The sequence below is a fragment of the Manis pentadactyla genome, chromosome 7, assembly GCF_030020395.1.
Source record: "Manis pentadactyla isolate mManPen7 chromosome 7, mManPen7.hap1, whole genome shotgun sequence".
In the NCBI taxonomy this organism is placed as follows: domain Eukaryota; kingdom Metazoa; phylum Chordata; class Mammalia; order Pholidota; family Manidae; genus Manis; species Manis pentadactyla.
The window spans coordinates 74,504,817-74,524,502 of NC_080025.1; the positions used below are offsets into that span (position 1 = coordinate 74,504,817).

The window sequence follows — 19,686 nt, forward strand, 5'->3', positions numbered from 1 at the left end:
GTACCTGTTCTCAATTCTCTTAAGCATATACCTAGAAGTACTAAGTTATCTGATAACTCTTATGTTTAACTTTTTGAGGGACTCTCAAACTATGTTCCAAAATGGATGCACCATTTTACAATCTAACCAGCAATGTATGGGGTTCCAATTTTTCCACACCCTCATGCATACTTATTATCTGTCTTTTATTACAGTGGAAGCTTAGTAGTTTCTCTTTGTCATTTTGTTTTGAATTTCTCTCATGATTAATGATGTTGAGTATCTTTTAATGTGTATATCCTGTTCTGAGAAATTATCTTAAACTATTTTGTTATGATTTCCTTCTTTCATCTCACTTTTATCTTTCAATTTTTTATTATTTAAATATTGAATCTGGATTGCTCTTCCAATTTTCTTGACTTCTCTCCTATTTTTGCATTATTTTTTCCTTTAGCTCAGTGTTAAGGGATGTTTTCTCAGCTTTGTGCTTTGCTTATTCTATTGAAATTTTCAAGTTTTAATATTATTAATTTCTAAGATATCTCTTTGTTCTCAGAATACTCCACTTTATAATATCCTTTTCTTGTTTCAAGGTTGCAATATCTTTTCTTACTACTGAAAATATTAATAATAGTCATTCTGAAGGTTTTCTACCAGTATTTGCTCTGTTTGTACCAGGATCTTTTCTTTCTCTTTGTTTTGTTCTCTGTGTTTGAATTAAAGACTTTGGTTTAAGAGCTAGTGATTCTTGGCTATCTGGTCATACTTAAAAGTACTACAGTGACAGTCTGATGGGGAGCTCCTAGTGTGTGGGTAGCTGGTTCACCATGAATTTCATTGTAGGAGCTGGCTAAGCCATTCTGTTGACATCAGTATCTGTTTTTCCTGCAGTGTTATAAGATTCCCAGTGATGAAGATTATTCTAAACTCCTGCCTGAAAGCAGAATGGGGGATAGGACCTCATGCAATTCGGTTTCAGGATGGTATTCATGTCCTCAACTAGCTGGGTTTCCCAGATCAGACACTCAGTTTTACTCTCTCCAGGTTTGGGAGAGGCAGTTACCTATGTAAGCAGAGTGGGAAAAGAGCTCTAAGGCTTAAATAGTTACTGAGAAGATTTTCAACCAATCTTTCATAGTTTAGGCCTCCATATATAGATCTTCTGTTCATACCCACTTCCTCGTGACACCAACCCCTGAGCCTTTTGGTGGTCCTGTTGTCTAGAATAGGGGTGCTTCTAGGTTTTCCCCATTACTGGTTTAATAATCCATTTGTTTGTATTTTGCTCTGCTAAACCTGCTACCATCTGTTTTGGAACTTCTGAAATTTGGTGAGTGGGTATTCAAGAGAGTACATGGTACATGCGTCTGTTCATTCTGCCATTGTTTCCTTGGAATCTCATCCATTCTTAATAAGTTTAAATATGAACAAATGCTTGAGCTTGTCATTGTGTAAACCACTGTGTAATTAGATAATTTTTTCACATTAATGGTTGTGAAGCATATAAATCTTTGCTATTTATTAATTGTTAGAGTTTATCAAATGTGACAAGACTAGTGCGAATGAAGATACTTGAATGAACTGTTATTAGATCATCGTCCCATCAGTAAAATTTTGGGCACACACAGTTTCTCAAGTGCAAGCATGATGTTCTGTCTTGATGGAAAATATTTTTCAATTGGTCGTTAGTGGCTTTGTTAGTTTTTTTGTTAGTTTGTTGTAATGACTGTGGGATGTTGATATTCTGTATGAACACACAGTCATGCATTAGTAGTATTTTAAAGCTAATAACATTTTTACAATGTAAGTATGTATAAGGAAATAACAATTTCAAAGCTTAATTATTAAGAATGCACAGATTGCTTGTTTTGCAGGTTCATTATGTTTTTGAGTCCAGTGTATGATTAGTGACCTCCTTTTTAGAAAATGAACTTGAGTGTTCTAAGTTAACATACAATTTCAAGTGAATAATTTACTCCATTGTCACTGGAAGATACACGTCCAGTTATAAATCCCCAACAGATGCTCATTCAGAAACTGCAAAACTAATTTGTCATGGCAGCTATTTGTTAAGTAAGAATTTTCCATCTTCTGGGTTTTCCCCTTTTTCTTGAATATGTGATCTTTGTGTAAAAGCGTTGTATCTTGGTTATTCACTTTCATTTCTGCCATATGGAGGATTGAATTTATTCTCTTTTCTCCTATTTCTCTACCCTTTTCTACTTGGATGAGGAAGTTAGAAGTTACAGGGTAAAATAAAATGTTGAATATTCTAGATAGAATTTTAGGAAATATATTGAAAAAAGATATTTAATTCTAACAACAGATAGAAAGTCAACAAGGCTGGCGGAAAGAAGAATAAGAAGAAATGATGAGTAACAAATAGTAAGAAATAGTAAGTTTGTAAATAAATAAACAGAATATTTTTTAGAAAAAAAGAAAGGACTGAGGATTTTTGTTGTGGCTGTTAGCGGTTTTCACCTGAGTAAAACTACCATGAGTTGAGTGGGATCTTGTAAAGATCATTCTTGTCTGTCATCACAGCATCTGTGTGAGATGAATAGGCACTAGTCTTCCTGAGGGCAGGAGTTCATTTCTCATTTGGTATATCTCATAGTACATGAACAGTGGGAACTAAATCTTTGCCAAATTGATATGGTTACTTCCGTAGAATAGATGCCCCCGACATGATTGTGTGTGTGCATGTATATGAGACAAATGTAGAGTCATTTTTTAAGGTTTTCATTAAAACACGCTTACACAGTATGACAGACATAGAAATAGAGAGTCCATATCCTCCTTTAAAGAAGGATTTGCTGTCTAGCTATGAGGAAATATTTTTACCAGAATGCTTCCCCCTGTTGATCTGGCTCAGCTGCAGAGATGTATCTTGAATGGGGTCACGCCTTCCCCTGGCATCTTGTATCTGGCGACTGTGTGAGGCAGGGGCAGAAAGGCCTCGGCTTTTCTTTCCAATGCAAGGCAACTTGGCACTCGGGTGGCCAAGGCATTATTGGCCTGCATCACACTTTGACTTCCTATGTTCAATCCTGCTTTTTTCTCCTTCCTTTTACCCAATAAACATATTTTATTCCTTTTACATAATAAGCATACAGGCCCCCCAGACTCCATCTAGAGAACCCCACTTATGATACAGATTCATGGAGATTAATTTAAATGTACAGTATAACCCTTTAATTTAACAAGGATGCTGAAAATGAAAATATTTTTCAGAGTTCAGAGAGAAAAAAATCCACATGGTATAGCAAGAATTTCTAGAAAGTAAATTTTTTAAGAGAAGTAATTGAATGAGTTTGTAAAATTTTAGCATCCTTTTGAAGTTACAAAATCCTTGACAAAAGGTTCTTTCAAAATTCAGTGCAAACATATATATATATATATATATATATATATATATATATATATATGTATGTATATATTTAATCGTGCTATTTTATCAGAAGAAAAAAATTGAGTATAATTTGCCTAATATAGAAGATGGTATTAATATTCTCTACTATTTCAATCCCAATGCACACAGGATGATCATACCTCCTTTCCCTGTTGAACTTAGGTATGATCACATGGCTTTGACCAACAAATTATGAGCAAAAGTTGTTTGTTGTGGCTGCATACCTGGCCTGTCCTGACTGATATATCCCAAATTACTTAGTACCCAGTCACTCTAGAGAAAGCCAGTGCTACCATGTATTATCTTTGAAGAATTATTTTATGATTCATACTCACGTACAGGAACGTGAAGATGAATTACATGTATTCTGTACTCATATAGTATATGTGCTGTTTTTTTAACTATTTCAAAAACTCACAGAAGTTAATGCTACCATTGTTCCAAATCAATACATGTAACTATGTATCAATGTCTGTTCACATTTTAAATTTCTGCGTCGTTTGTATTAATTCAAAATCCCATGCTATGATACTATTTTAAATCTGGAAAAAATTAAAAATTCTTAATAAAACAAATCCAAGTGATGATTATAAAAGATTTTATTAAACACTTGATTCTGGTTTCTTTACATTTAAAAACCTTATGTTTAGCAATGAGGGCACTAAAGCAGCATGCATACTGCAGACTTTTGTATCCTGGTGTTAAAGGGTTAGGCACAGATGTGGTCACCTTCTATGTCAAGTATGGTTGCTGCCATGTTTTTCTTGAGAGAAATTATTGCAACAGCTTCAAATGTTGATTAAGATAATTATATGTCAGGCCTACTAATTTATTTTGAAATGAATATTGAGATATTTTGCCCACAATTTTCCAAGGTGATTTTCTGAAAAACTTTTTTTTTGTAGTTGTTTCAAATTTGAGTGCCAATTACTTCTTTTAAATTTTGCTAAGAGTGTCTTTCAATTGATATTTTCAGCCACAGCATCAGGTAAGCACTTGCCTGAATTCATCCTAGGTAAGATTTAAAATTTTTTCAGTAACCTTTTTATGGCAAATTACACTGAATCAAGAGAATGAAGATATTTTTAGCTCTCATTCACTGAGTATGTAGCTAGATTTTGACAGAAGAGCTTAGAACATGCCATGAGGAGCAGTAATATTGGTCTTTGCTCTTTGGCTTCAGGATTCATATTCAGAGCATCAGCTCTGCCTGCCGCATATGTCAAGCCCTTGGGAAAGTTATTCTCATGGCAAGTTTGCAAGTGTCTAATAATTAAGAAAAAAAAGAAAAGAAATCTTTTTCTAGGGTATCTTTAATTTCACAGTAATACATAACAAGGAATCAAGCACATTTCCTTTGTGCATGAATTGAGCACAGCTAGTAGCAAAAAATAGGAAAAAAAGCAATAATTTGATTTTTAGCAAATTTTTTTGACAGGTAAGTCCACAAGTTGACTTTTGGCTATAGATCCTGAAGAATGTACTTCGGGATTTTTACACTATTTTAACTTTTTGCAATACTCATAATGTAAGAATTCATGAGTTTGGGTTTTTTCCCCCGTCCTGTGATCGGAGGTCTTTTTATTCTTTGTTACTAAAAGAGCTACTTAAAACAAATGTTTCACAATTTTTGTGGATTCTTAATATTTTTTACTATGCTTCAATTTCCTGTGTTTTAGAACATCATGCTCTTCAAATAAAAACTTTCCTTTAAAAAAATAATGGTGTGATATGTGTACTCATTGTGTTTGAGAAATCTGGATTATTTTTGCCCCTTTACAAGCTATACAGCAGTAATTACAAAATGATTTTTAAAGCAGAGATCTTACATAAACGTTCTTGTGCTTCAGGTGTACCACAAGAACAGCAATATAAATGGCCTCTTTCATCATAGGCAACAAACAAACATTTCAAATACTTCTCTGTTTGCCAAAACCTCCTCTCAAAGTTTTGTCATTCTAAATATTCTGTGTATTCCCACCAGCCAGGAATATATAAAGAAGTTCTACATTTGTCGTATAAATTTATTTTTCTAACTATTTCTATAATTCAAGAGTTTTTATTTGTCCCTTTTGGAGTCTACAGCCCACAACCTCTGCCCCATAAATAATTAATATTCATTGCATTGTAGAATATTAATAATAAATAATATTTTGCATTATAGAATATTAATAACGTTATTTCTGAAACATCCCTCTGTATTCCTTGTAGAAAAAAAACCTTTTAAAATTATTATTACTGGCTCAAATGATATGGACATGGTTATAAATGTTTCATTTTAGGTAAGAAGAAGACTTCACATTTATTCGATGGTCATTCTTATTTCCCACGTAGTTAGCAGTAAGCTCCGAAATCGTGAATATTTTTTATTTATATTTATACATTTTATAATACTTAACCCATTCTAAGAGTTTGAAAATATATTTTGACTTTCAGTTGGTAAATCTAAAAAAGATGAGCAACAAATTACCAGATTATATTTGTTTAATAGTTTTGCTGTGATTGTGTGTTCCAGACTTACTGTCTTTAAAATTAGAAAAACATATCCCTGAAGCTCATTAGAGTATAACTCATAAAATTTCTGAACCACACAACTGGTATAATCGGTCCAGTGTGGGTATTACTCCTGCCCCAAGAACCAAGATTATTTTAAAAAGCTCTCCTGTTCTAGTTAGCAGCCAGCAACAGTGATTCCAGGAGGGCCACCTTTGCTTCCTCTGTCTTCCTACCCACTCTTTATTGCTCCTCTTTCTCTCTTCTCTTCCCCTTTAGTTCTCTGTTTCGAACTTATTTTGTTCATGTCACTTTTATCATAATTTCAGGATATTCTATATTTCTAGCAGGGCAGCTCCAGGTGTTTTCAGAATTAAGGTATTCCTGAGATCTGTTGTAGTTCCGTTTTTCTCTTGTATCTTGTGCTTTGACTCCAAAAATTTTTACATTGTCCACTTCGTTAAACTTTTTTATTTCCTTCAAATTCTTGAGGATGTTGGACGATCAGAGCATTCTATTCTTTATACCCATGGCTTTCTGTTTTTCCTTTTAAAAATCATCCTGGCTTCAAAACAGCATGAGCATTGTTTTGAAGTGGCTATTTAGGTATGTTAAAATGTATTATATGGTTTAGGCTTGTGAATGGTTTGCCAGAGGAGGTATAAACCATACTGGGTAACTCTTTCCTTCACTCTTTCAAGAGAGCATATTTCACACATTCTTTTAAGGCAGGCATAGCATATGGTTCTATAAAACCACAGTGATCTACTTCTAGAAGATTTTCCTTAATTTCTTGAAACTTCCCAAATCTATACTTTGAATTTATTTAATTTAAAGCAGGAAAATCATATACACCTCCTAGAAGCTTTTTAAAATAAATAAACTTATATAGGTAGAGTTCTGGATATACCAGTTTATGAATTAGCTCCTACAATATTGAAACTACTTCAGACACTCAAGACTATTGGAGCATGAATGCATTATTTTGGTCAGAGAAGAATGGCTCACTAAAGTCTTACTGCCTGGATAGAGCTATACAATCTCTCTACCCATGGTGTCATTGCCAGAAGCCAAATAGCAAGGTTTTTGTTTTAATGGAAAAGATCTTTCAGGTTACTGGCTTTACATGAGGAGAATGTGGTTAGAAATGCTTCCTGGTCCAGTCACCAGCCCCAGGCTGCCCATGCATTTTGGATTCAGAAATGACAGCTGAAACCAATTAGGCAGAATTATGGGTTAGCAAAGTCACATGACCAAAAGGGAGAAGGAGAATACAATTTAATGGGAGGGAAAAAAAAAAAGACATGGCTAATTTAATTAGGAAGAAACCATTGGGCGGATTTTTATGTAGTATAAAGTATTATGTGTGTTAACCACGTTTCCCTTCTAGGGAATATGTGTATGGTTTATTGGGTAGAATTTCAAACATTTCCTAAGTGGCTTTAAATCAGGTAATAATAAAATAACTCAGAGACAGGCTTTGTAATAGATAAAATAAATCTGTGCAGAAACAGTGGATTATTTAAGAATATTCCATTTGGGAGCCTATCTTTGGGTGATGCTGGAATAGGTGGGAAGACCATATTGTTGCTATTGTCATACCATGTCCCATGATGCAGCCTGAGGCACAACAATCTAGCTGTAATTAGAGTTAGTACTTCAGAGGGAAGAGATAGCACTTTTATGCTTGTTCATGAATGTCTTGTTTTTGTCATTAAGGATGAGGGATTTCAGTGCATTGGCATAAAACCTAAATAACATTTGATAGAATACTTACAAAGTTGTATTTTTTAACCTTTGTTTTAAAAATACCCTCCTTTTATATATAGTGGGAACAAATTTCCTCTATAAAGCATCTTGAATGGCTGTGATTCTGTTTTCAAGGAACAGTCGATTAATATTTCTTTTCATTTTTTTTTCTCACTAATGAATGCTGCTCATGTGTTGGAACTCATGACATTAAAAGTTCATTAATTATGATTTGGGAATGAAATTGATGAGTATTATAAAGCTTAACAGAGAAAAATGCAATTTCCAAGTCATTTTAAACCTGTGAACTTCATATGAAGAGGAGTGAAACTAATTGCTTGGTAATTCGATGTATTAATTCTTACAGCAATGTACGCTGATTAAGACAGAGATGATAGCTGGAGGAAAATGGTGTTGATTGCTGTAGAAGAAAGGAGGGCTCCACTGCTTTAAGGCTTCTTCAGTTGCCTCTAGTGGCAGCTATCCCTAGCAGATTGCATGGCGTCATTGAGTTGCAGGTGAAATAGATTAACCACTGAAATGGTAGTGAGTTCTACCAAAGTTTGCAGGTGCCCTTCAAATGTGGTTTTGGTCAGAATGCATGTGCTGTGCCTCAGACATGGGACAGTGGTAATGAAGGTGGCAGTAGCGGCAGAGGAAGCATCCCAAGTGAGGGCCTGGCACCCTTGCTGCCTTGGTCACACTGTTACCATTGTTGCCGTTAATTTGGGGACCACATGTGGTACTACTGAAGAGTGAAAAATATTGCTCTGGTTCTTTTGAAATTTACAAATTCATTGATAATTATCTCTTTACCAGTTAGAGTACTATTTAAAGGTTCTTTAAAATGGGTCACTGACCTGGAGGAGATTGTAGTGTCTAGAATCAAGCTGGGATGAGGACCAGGGGGTTTCTCAATCAGAAATCAGTTGGGGAAAAGAGGGCCCTGTATTTTTATGCCTGCAATTTGCCCATGTTATCTGCTAGTTCTTAACACAGCCCATCTTATCTTTTTAAAATCATGTTTCCACTCAAATTTTTTGTTTTGTAAGTCATTTTCATTAAATTCAAAATAAAAGTATAACTGAACCTTGATGTTTGAACATAAAAGAAACCTATCCTTGAAGAACAAGAAATTCAGATTTAGTTGCAGTATCTTCTGGAATCTTTACTTATTCTTACTCTCATGAAGCAGGGTTTTTTTTAATGTTATAAAAAATATACCAATTTTGAATATGCTGACTCTCCTCTCGCTGTCAAAATGAAAAGCTAAATGAAGCAGTAGTGAAGGACATAGTGGCTGTGCTTAACTTAACTTCAAAATGAGGATTTCTGTTGGTTCTCCCCATGGAAAAACTTCCTTAATTCTAGCCTAGATGCTAAACATAGGGCTGTGCTATTTTCAATGTCATATTTTGGCAGTGCTTCTGAAGAGCATCACAGTTTGCTGACAAATATTGTGGATACTGTGCCTAATGTTATAGGAGAATGGAAGTAAATGCATGTGTTTGTGAAGGGGCCTTATTTGAATTCCTGCTTAATAGGAAAAGTACAGTCTGAAATCCAAGTCTAATGCAGAAGCAGAATTTCTCTGAGGAACTTGGTATCTCTTGAACAGGAGGTATAATCATTTGAAGGGCCAACAACTGGGAAACCTCACTTCATGCATGATACATTGATTAGAAAGAAATATAAGCACATACTGAATGGCGAAGCCTACTTAACAATTGACGTGTACTTATATATGCCCTGGAATATGGGTAAAATTTCGTGTGCAAGAGGTTGCTTGCATGTTGTCTTCAGAGAGCCTTGTTACCGGAGGCACTCAGTGGAAGGAATTTGCTGCTTTCCCTCTGACCTAGTCAGTGACAGAAAGGAGCAAGGGATGGAGAGTGGAACATAGGAAGAGGTGAATGTCACGGTCCAGCTTGTTTCTCCTCCTCTTCTTCTTGGGCTGACCTCTCTTCCCTGGTTCTCTTGTAAAAGGGCTGTTCTGCACTCAGGTCTGTTTTGAAATTGTCATTATAGCCAATTTTTCTTTGTGGTTTTTCTTCCTGTCTTTCCCTTTCATGGCTGTGTACTGTTGGTCACATGGTTCTCAGAGCTACATGTGATTGAAATTAACTGAGACTCTTGTGTGAAAATGTTTATGAGTAAAAAGTCATTTGAATTTTCTGTGGTCTTTTTATATTGTGCCTTTTTACAAAGGGAGATCTCTCTCCTGCCTTCTAAATTGATCCACCCACAGAGTAATCAAATCAGTATGGGGGAAACCGAAATTACAAATGTGGCAAACTCCTTTACAGAAAACATTCATGTCCATGGCATCACGATTTCAGGTATGTTCCTCAAGTTCCTTCCCCTGGACACACTCCTGCACCCTTCTAAATAACCAAATAAAGGCTACCTGATGAATAGTCAGCAGTGAGGGAGGAGGAATCTGATTTTGAAAGAAATATATGTCAGTGTGGGAATTGAGCCTAGAGAGGCCCTTTCTGTTCTCCATCTGTCTTCTGCTTGGTCTGTAAGTCTAATCACACTTGGTAACTTCTTTTAAAACCACCCACTCCATGGAAGATTGATGAGTTGTTCTTAGGCATTCATGTTTAAACCTGGAAGACAAGCCCTTCTAAAGGGTGATGGAGTAAGAGGGAGGTGTAGGAACATGGGGGAGGCACGATAGAGTGAGGGAAAAGGAGGTGTTAGCCAAGGGCCAGGATAGAGGTTGGAGGACCAACTGCTGTTGTGTTGGACCCGCAGTCACCAGGTGTTTAGTCTACAGACGCTCCTTCTAGTAACAAAACAAGAAGTAGCCAGAGACCAAACCAGATGGATCTGAGATTATCCATGTCTCATTGGAGGAGAGTAATCTGTTGGCCATCTGCCATCCATCTTCTGTTTGGAACTTTTATACCCAGAATGACTAAAACATGGAATGACAAAGGAGTACCTTCCAGCATTATTGGTTAGTTCTGTATTTCTGGACCAGTGCAAATTATAAGGGTCACATAATTCTTAGGAGATAAGTTAAAAGGAAAGAAAAGATGTAATGAAATTTGTAATTTAGGCACATCTAATGCAGTTCCAGGCATAGTACTGTGTATTAAAAATACAGAAAGGAAACAGTTTTTAATGCAGGCGGAACAGAAGTTTGCTAGTGTACAAAATGGGACCTTGTAGTACCTCTTCTCTTTCTCCATCTGAGATTCTCCAGATCTCATTTCTGGAGAAGCCTCCTTGCAGTTCATGATACTAATATCATTGGGCTTTTGTGTACCTTGCAGATCAGGAATCCCCCATTCCTGATATGTTTCCTTCCTCATAGTTTTATTTTTTATTTTAAACAAAAAGCTTGAATACTTTGATTTTGGAAAAAATAAAATGATCCACAAGTGTGTGAAACCCACAAAATGTAGAATCTATGAGAGCAGAGATTTTGTCTTACTTATTCATGCAAAATCAGCATTTAATAAATATATGTCAAATGCAATACCATGAAAATTTTGTACCAATACCATTCAACTTTTTAGATGTGTTAATTTTAGAGGATCACATTAATAGATGTTTTTATGTTAAACTATTTCTTTATTCCCAGTTTGATAATGATCCATTAGTCATATTATATAAGATTGAATTTTAATTCCTACTAGCATTAAAATGTATACAGCTATGATCATAAAGAGGTTGGTTTAGCTCTTACCACCTCTCCTTTGTTTTCGCCTGTTTTGACATTGTAAACCTTAAAGAGGGGGTGGGAAACATATCTTTTTCTTTCCTCTGGGGTAACTTATACCTTATATGTATAAAATAAGATTTTCCATTAAAACTATCTGAACTTACTATATTTTCTTTATAATACTGTTTAGGTTGATTTAGTTTATAGTACTCTGTGTTTATAGTAGATTTTTAAATCTCCACTTTTTTAATTGTGTAATTTTTCTTTTTCCTAATGTTGATTACATCTTGTCAGAAACCTCTCACTTGAAAAAAATTGGAGTTGTCAAAGGTTTATTTTATTGGGCTTCTTAAAGAAGTGGATTCTTATTTAATTGATTAAGTCTGTTGTTTTCTAGTTTTTCTATTTAATTAATTTCTGTGATTAACTGCATTAGTCCCTTCTATTTTCTTTGGGTCTCTTTGTTATTTGGTATTTTCTAGCTTGGGTGTGTTGGTTTTATTTATTTTTGGTCATTCTAATGTTAAAATGAATGTATTAAATAAAATGAAATAAAAGTCTAAATTTTCCTGTCAATAATCTTCTGACCACTTTCCATTGCTTTGGAATGTGTGTAGTATCTTACCAGCATTCATTTTTAAATGATTTAAACATTTTTAGAAATAAATTTTTTTTTTTATATTTCGACAAAGAAAGATTTTCTTTCTTTGCTCCTCCTGTTCTCATTCCCTCCCTTTGACTGTTTTTCTTTGTTCTTTTTTTATTTTTGCCATGGAACTTACAATCCCATTGACTGGAAGAAACATTACTTTATCTACTACTAAGAAAGAAAAAAAATGTATCCAAACTGTGATTTAGTGTTTTCTTACCACTGCGAATTTTTACTTTATACCTATTGAAAAAGCCATGCAGGTCTGGTGCTTTTTATAAAATCTTACCTGAAATTTTCAGTAGTTGGTTTCCAGATAATGATTATATCTTGTCTTTACATCTTTTTTTCCTCAGGTGGTCCTTAAGTTATTTGTTGATGATTCATTCATGCCATCAGAGTAATAAGTGTGAATAGAACAAATAAAAAGTTCGCTCAAACACAGGCAGTGACAACTGTATTCCAACTACTGCTTGGGTAATAGCAAATTAATGCTATTATTCCAGTTTTAGAGATACCAGAATGATAAAAATAAAATTATATCTTAGAGCTGATGAAATATAGTATATGTCAGTGTTAATTTTATTTAGCTGTGGGAAGAGGATGTAATATGACTTCTGCCTTCTGGTAACTTTTGAAATTTTCTCTGTGTCTAATACATTGTCAATTTTTGTGACTATGCCATTTGTTTAAAAAGCATGTATAAGACAGGTTTATTGGGCACGAAGGTAAACATGTTTTTGTGTTTTTCATATCCTTTGTAAACTTCCTTTTTTCTTTTGTTGTTTCATTTGTTGATTTTCAAAAGCAGTAAGTCAAACTTGTCAAGGTTTTGTGAAATTTTCAGTTTCCTATTTTATTTTTATCAGCTTTTGCTACATATTGACGTGCCATGTTGCTAGGTGCATTCATGTTTTATACATTTTCCTTCAATCCTATTACATGTACTATTTACATTGATATGCTGATTCCTTTTTTATTGGCATTCACCAATATAAATAAAGAAAATATGAGCAGTAAAATAAATATAAAATTTATTGCTGTTTATTGTTCCTAGTCTGTACTCACAGTGTGAATCTGATATTCTTTGTTTTGTGTGTAAACTGAGATTTTATATTTTTAATACTAATTTTAACAAGTCTTGGATATATAATATTTGAAATGATTGGATGTAATTTATGTTAACTGTTTTATTTGTTATATGTTAAGCAGTGAACAAATTAGATACAGTTTTCCTCTCTTGGATCTTACTGTATAATGGGCCTTATCTTAAATAGCACCTTATTTTCAGGTATGTCAGGTTGTAGCTGAAGAGTACTTCTTCATGTACTATTTTATTCTTCAGAAATCTTCTCTGAGGGAAGTGTTAACCCTATTTGAAAGAACAGAAAAATTAATAATACAGAGTTAAAAGTGGCAGTTTTGGGTCCAAAATTCATCCCTCAGTCATTGAATGCATAATATAACACTTTCATATAGTCATTCAGCAAAAACTCATGGAACATGTTGTAATTATATTTTAGGGTCATTTTAAATGAGCTATACTATGGGTAAAACTGTTTCTCCCTGCATTTATTCAGTTCTTCCTCTTTGTGTCTGATATTTTGCCTGGATCATAAAGTTAGTAATTTCCAAATCAGACATAGTTTCTGTCTTCATGGAGTTTGATTTGGAAGCTTAAACATTTTGGATGTGGTCCAAGATAAAAGCAGTATTGCTTCAGAAAGTATATAAGAGCATTTCTACTGTCTTATTTTTTTTCTCTTTGTCAAACTTCTTTCATTCTCTACTCATTCCTTACTTAGAAGTAACTTCTTCTGAGGCTTTTCTGAGATCTCTAGACCACAATAAATACCCCTTGCTACACTCTTAGACATTACCCAGTACTATTCTTAAAATAATATAAGACATACTCGACTGTAATTACTGGCATGTCAGTTTTTTTCCATTCACAACTGTTTCATTTAATTCTGTATCCTTAGTGACTAGTGTAGTGCCTGGAACATAATATGGGCTCAAGAAATACATGATAAATAATGAATTTATGCTAAATTCTGCTTCTGCTCTATATGCTCAGCAATTACCACCTAGCATGCAATAAAAATTCAATAAAGGAATCTGAACTGTTGTCACCATGGCTACAGAAAGGTTCTTGAAAGTATCATGAAATTCAGCAATTCTTCAGTAACTGAAGCCTGATAATGGGACACAAATACTCATGTTCAGTGTTTTTACAGAATGATTAAATGTTTCAATGTTATCAATCTTGTAGTAACCTCCAATAAGAGAAGAAAAATTGAAATATCAACTCTCTATGTTTTTCCAAAATTCTACTGTTCATAATATAAGCAGAAAAAGCACTAAGAAAATAATACAAATGTGGACAAATCAAGCTTGGGATTTTTAAAATAATAACAGCATAAGATGTTAAGTTAGGGATATTTCTTTTAAGTTATGTCTGGATGTGTTCGTCTTAATTTATAATTTTTAAAGTATTTCTTCTAATTTATAAGTTATATTTTGTCCAATTTATTCAGGAGTCCAGAAACCTGAAAAAAAGTTTTTTAATGAGTATAGTTACGAGAAATTTAAGTAAATCCAATGATCAATTTTATTAGAATGATCTGTTTGTAGTATTTTCTTCTCATAAAAAATAGTCATAACCAAATGTACTTGAAAATACAAGATAATTGAAATTATAATTGGTTTGTATAATTGCATGTTTGTGTTTTAGCTAGCTTTTTAAAGTTAAGGTATGTGTATGTTGAATTAACTTTTTATTTATTTTTTTAGTTAAAAAATACATATTCAATGAAGAGAAAATAAGATACAACAAATCATAGACATGAATTCCTTCTAGTACAAAGATATGTGTAGCATAAAACAGAGCCTAGGAGTAACAATGATGATTCAGTTGTAGTTAGAAGTGGGATTTTGGAGGAGCATTCAACTGCATACACTAAAAATCCACCCATACACAAATATAGAAATAATGTTTGTTATTGTTTACTTTTCACTTAAAATATATCGCTTGTCTTATATTTGCTTTGTTCAGAAGGTAATGGTGGCTTTGAAGAAGAAAAATATTGATTCATCATGTTATTGCCAGAGGGATGTTAATATATTTTCCCTTTTTTCCTTCCAGCACACTGATCTCTGTCAGTACATGGACAAACACCCAGGGGGGCTGCATCCAGATAATGTGAAGGTAGGAAAAGATCTTTTTAAGCTATGAGTTAGCATTCTATGTGCGCATTTTTTGAGCTACCATAGCTTAAGCAAAATGTGTGTGTGTTTGTGTGTGTGTAAAGAGAATATTGAAGTAATTGCCTTGCTTAGTGGTTGGAAAACATGTTTTAACATTAAATAATTTCACTGGAGTATTGTTTCAATCTTATCCCATTTCTTTCTTCCTGGAGAAATGTTTGCCAAAAATGAATGAGATCCACTGGAATCGCATTGTAACCTAATTTTCAGTAGAAGGGAATCTCAGGTAGCTCTACCTTGGACACTATGCTGAAGTGCCAATTGGTTTCAGTATGTTAAGTATTATGATCCAAAACAGTGTTAGGGTCAGTTCACAGTGCACATTTTTCCATTTGTTTGTACAAACAGATTTTTTAAAAAGTTGTATTTCCTACTGCTCTGTTTCATTTCATTTACTAGAAATTGGACTGCTACTGTGCGTCAAAAGACTCACTTTTTCTAAAATTTAACCTAGCAACCGTCTTGGGAAACTGCCCCAAAATTTCAACCTTAAAACAGATTCTTTCATGGCATATGTTAGGGAGTTAGAAGATACTAACATTCCATCTGAAGTCTTAATGCTGTGCTCACATTTTGTGATTTAAATGACTACATTTCATGGTGCTGAGAGCTAGTTGAGCACTGTGAATGTATTTGGAGTAAAGTTACTTATCTCCAATTCTTCCCATTCATTATCCACACCACTCTTTGCAACATGGTGTGTCGTGGAGTTTTTGTCTTTTTTTTTTTTTTTTGGTACTTTTCCCTTTGCTTGTAGAAGTACATATATGCACATACTTTTTTTTGTTGATTTCTTTTTGTTTTATGAAAATAATATATTTGTTATTGTATACCTTTCACTTAAAAATGTATCATAGATGTCCTTTAAAACAAATATATAAGTATGTAATACAGTCTTTCTAGTAATGGTATATTATTCCAAAGTGTGAATAAACATTATTTTCAACTTTTCCTTATTCATGGATCTTTGGGTTGTTTCCAGAATATTGCTGTTATAAATTATTTCAGATTAAATAATAACATAAAACCTTTACATTCTTATTTCTTTTGGATATCTTGTTAATGGGTATTCTTTAAACAAGAGGAGTGATTTCAGTTTTAATGAACTTGACTGGAACGTTTGCCCGCAAGGTTGTAAGTTAGAGGAGGACTGTTTTTGTTTGCTCTCAGTAGCACTGACTATAGCCAGTCATTTTGATTTTTGACATTCTGATGAACAGAAAGGTAGTATTTTTTATGTTGTTGCTTTCTTAACTGCTAGTGACATTGAACATCTTTTCCTGTGTTTCTTGACCATTTGTAATGCTTTTATAAGTTGCCTGTTTTTATATACTGTCCATTTTTCTGTTGGGTGGTTTTTATTTTTCTTAATAAGTTGCAGGTGCTTATTAAAATTTGTGGCATTAATGAGGATTTTTATGTTGGTTAGTTATATTGCAATTTTAAAATGTAGGGACCTAGGAGAGACTTTAGAGTTCCTTTAAGATGTTGGAACTCTGAAAAAATACAGTTTTTTAGATAAATAACAATCAATATGGTACTTCCAATCTTTGTTGATTTTTTTCATCTAGTTGTTTATTTTATTGTTAGATTTGGATATTTTTTTAATCATTTTTTAAAATTTTATTTTGGTATCATTAATCTACAATTACATGAAAAACATTATGTTTACTAGGCTCCCCCCTTCACCAAGTCCCCCACCTAACATACCCCTTCACAGTCACTGTCCATCAGCATAGTAAGATGCTGTAAAATCACTACTTGTTTTCTCTGTGTTGCACAGCCCTCCCCATGCCACCCCCCACTGTACATGCTAATCGTAATGCCCCCTTTCTTTTTCCCCACCCTTATGCCTCCCTTCCCACCAATCCTCCCCAGTCCCTTTCCCTTTGGTAACTGTTACTCCGTTGTTGGGTTCTGTGATTCTGCTGCTGTTTTGTTCCTTCAGTTTTCCTTTGTTCTTATACTCCACATATGAGTGAAATCATTTGGTACTTGTCTTTCTCCGCCTGGCATATTTCACTGAGCATAATACCCTCTAGCTCCATCCATGTTGTTGCAAATGGTAGGATCTGTTTTTTTCTTATGGCTGAGTAATATTCCATTGTGTATATGTACCACTTCTTTATCCATTCAGCTACTGATGGACATTTAGGTTGCTTCCATATCTTGGCTATTGTAAATAGTGCTGCGATAAACATAGGGGTGCATCTGTCTTTTTCAAACTGGGCTGCTGCATTCTTAGGATAAATTCCTAAAAGTGGAATTCCTGGGTCAAATGGTATTTCTATTTTGAGCATTCTGAGGAACCTCCATACTATTTTCCACAATGCTTGAACTAATTTACATTCCCACCAGCAGTGTAAGAGGGTTCCCCTTTCTCCACAACCCCGCCAACATTTGTTGTTGTTTGTCTTTTTGATGATGGCGAACCTTACCGGTGTGAGGTGATATCTCATTGTGGTTTTAATTTGCATTTCTCTGATGACAAGCGATGTGGAGCATCTTTTCATGTGTCTGTTGGCCATATGAATTTCTTCTTTAGAGAACTGTCTATTCAGTTCCTCTGCCCATTTTTTAATCGGATTATTTGCTTTTTGTTTGTTGAGGTGTGTGAGCTCTTTATATATTTTGGATGTCAACCCTTTATCAGATCTGTCATTTATGAATGTATTTGCCCATACTGTAGGATACCTTTTTGTTCTATTGATGGTGTCCTTTGCTGTACAGAAGCTTTTTAGCTTGATATAGTCCCACGTGTTCATTTTTGCTTTTGTTTCCCTTGCCCAGGGAGATATGTTCATGAAGAAGTCACTCATGTTTATGTCTATGAGATTTTTGCCTATGTTTTTTTCTAAGAGTTTTATGGTTTCATGACTTACATTCAGGTCTTTGATCCATTTTGAATTTACTTTTGTGTATGGGGTTAGACAGTGATCCAGTTTCATTCTCTTACATGTAGCTGTCCAGTTTTGCCAGCACCATCTGTTGAAGAGACTGTCATTTCCCCATTGTATGTCCATGGCTCCTTTATCGTATATTAATTGACCGTATATGTTTGGGTTAATGTTTGGAGTCTCTATTCTATTCCACTGGTCTGTGGCTCTGTTCTTGTGCCAGTACCAAATTGTCTTGATTACTGTGGCTTTGTAGTAGATCTTGAAGTTGGGGAGCGAGATCCCCCCACTTTATTCTTCCTTCTCAGAATTGCTTTGGCTATTCGGGGTCTTTGGTGGTTCCATATGAATTTTTGAACTATTTGTTCCAGTTCACTGAAGAACACTGTTGGTAATTTGATAAGGATTGCATTGAATCTGTAGATTGCATTGGGCAGGATGGCCATTTTGACATTATTAATTCTTCCTAGCCAAGAGCATGGGATGAGTTTCCATTTGTTAGTGTCCTCTTTGATTTCTCTTAAGAGTGTCTTTAGTTTTCAGGGTATAGGTCTTTCACTTCCTTGGTTAGGTTTATTCCTAGGTATTTTATTCTTTTTGATGCAATTGTGAATAGAATTGTTTTCCTGATTTCTCATTCTATTAGTTCATTGTTAGTGTATAGGAAAGCCACAGATTTCTGTGTGTTGATTTTGTATCCTGCAACTTTGCTGAATTCCAATATTAGTTCTAGTAGTTTTGGTGTGGAGTCTTTAGGGTTTTTTATGTACAATATCATGTCATCTGCAAATAGTGGCAGTTTGACTTCTTCTTTACCAATCTGGATTCCTTGCATTGTTTTGTTTTGTCTAATTGCCATGGCTAGGACCTCCAGTACTATGTTGAATAACAGTGGGGAGAGTGGGCATCCCTGTCTTGTTCCCGATCTCAGAGGAAAAGCTTTTAGCCTCTCGCTGTTCAGTATAATGTTAGCTTTGGGTTTATGATATATGGCCTTTATTATGTTGAGGTACTTGCCCTCTATGCCCATTTTGTTAAGAGTTTTTATCATGAATGGATGTTGAATTTTGTTGAATGCTTTTTCAGCATCTATGGAGATGATCATGTGGTTTTTGTCCTTCTTTTTGTTGATGTGGTGGATGATGTTGATGAATTTTTGAATATTGTACCATCCTTGCATCCCTGAGATGAATCCCACTTGGTCATGGTGTATGATCCTTGTGATGTATTTTTGAATTCGGTTTGCTAATATTTTGTTGAGTATTTTTGTATCTATGTTTATCAGGGATATTGGTCTGTAGTTTTCTTTTTTGGTGGGGTCTTTGCCTGGTTTTGGTATTAGGGTGATGTTGGCTTCATAGAATGAGTTTGGGAGTATTCCCTCCTCTTCTATTGTTTGGAAAACTTTTAGGAGAATGGGTATTTTGTCTTCTCTGTATGCCTGATAAAATTCTGAGGTAAATCCATGTGGCCCACGGGTTTTGTTCTTGGGTAGTTTTTTGATTACTGATTAAATTATGTTGCTGGTAATTGGTCTGTTTAGATTTTTGGTTTCTTTCTGGGT

The 19,686-nt window shown here is 34.4% G+C and overlaps 1 protein-coding gene across 5 annotated transcripts in view; it reads left to right on the forward strand.

Annotated features, from left to right (window-relative positions):
* The window catches only part of CDK14 (cyclin dependent kinase 14), a 701,998-nt gene that overhangs the window by 332,362 nt on the left and 349,950 nt on the right, over nt 1-19,686 (forward strand). For all 5 annotated transcript variants that reach the window (XM_057504492.1, XM_036911780.2, XM_036911782.2 and 2 more), the window contains one exon: nt 15,104-15,166. In XM_057504492.1, coding sequence (XP_057360475.1) covers nt 15,104-15,166 — 63 coding nt within the window. The remainder of the gene's footprint in view (nt 1-15,103; nt 15,167-19,686) is intronic.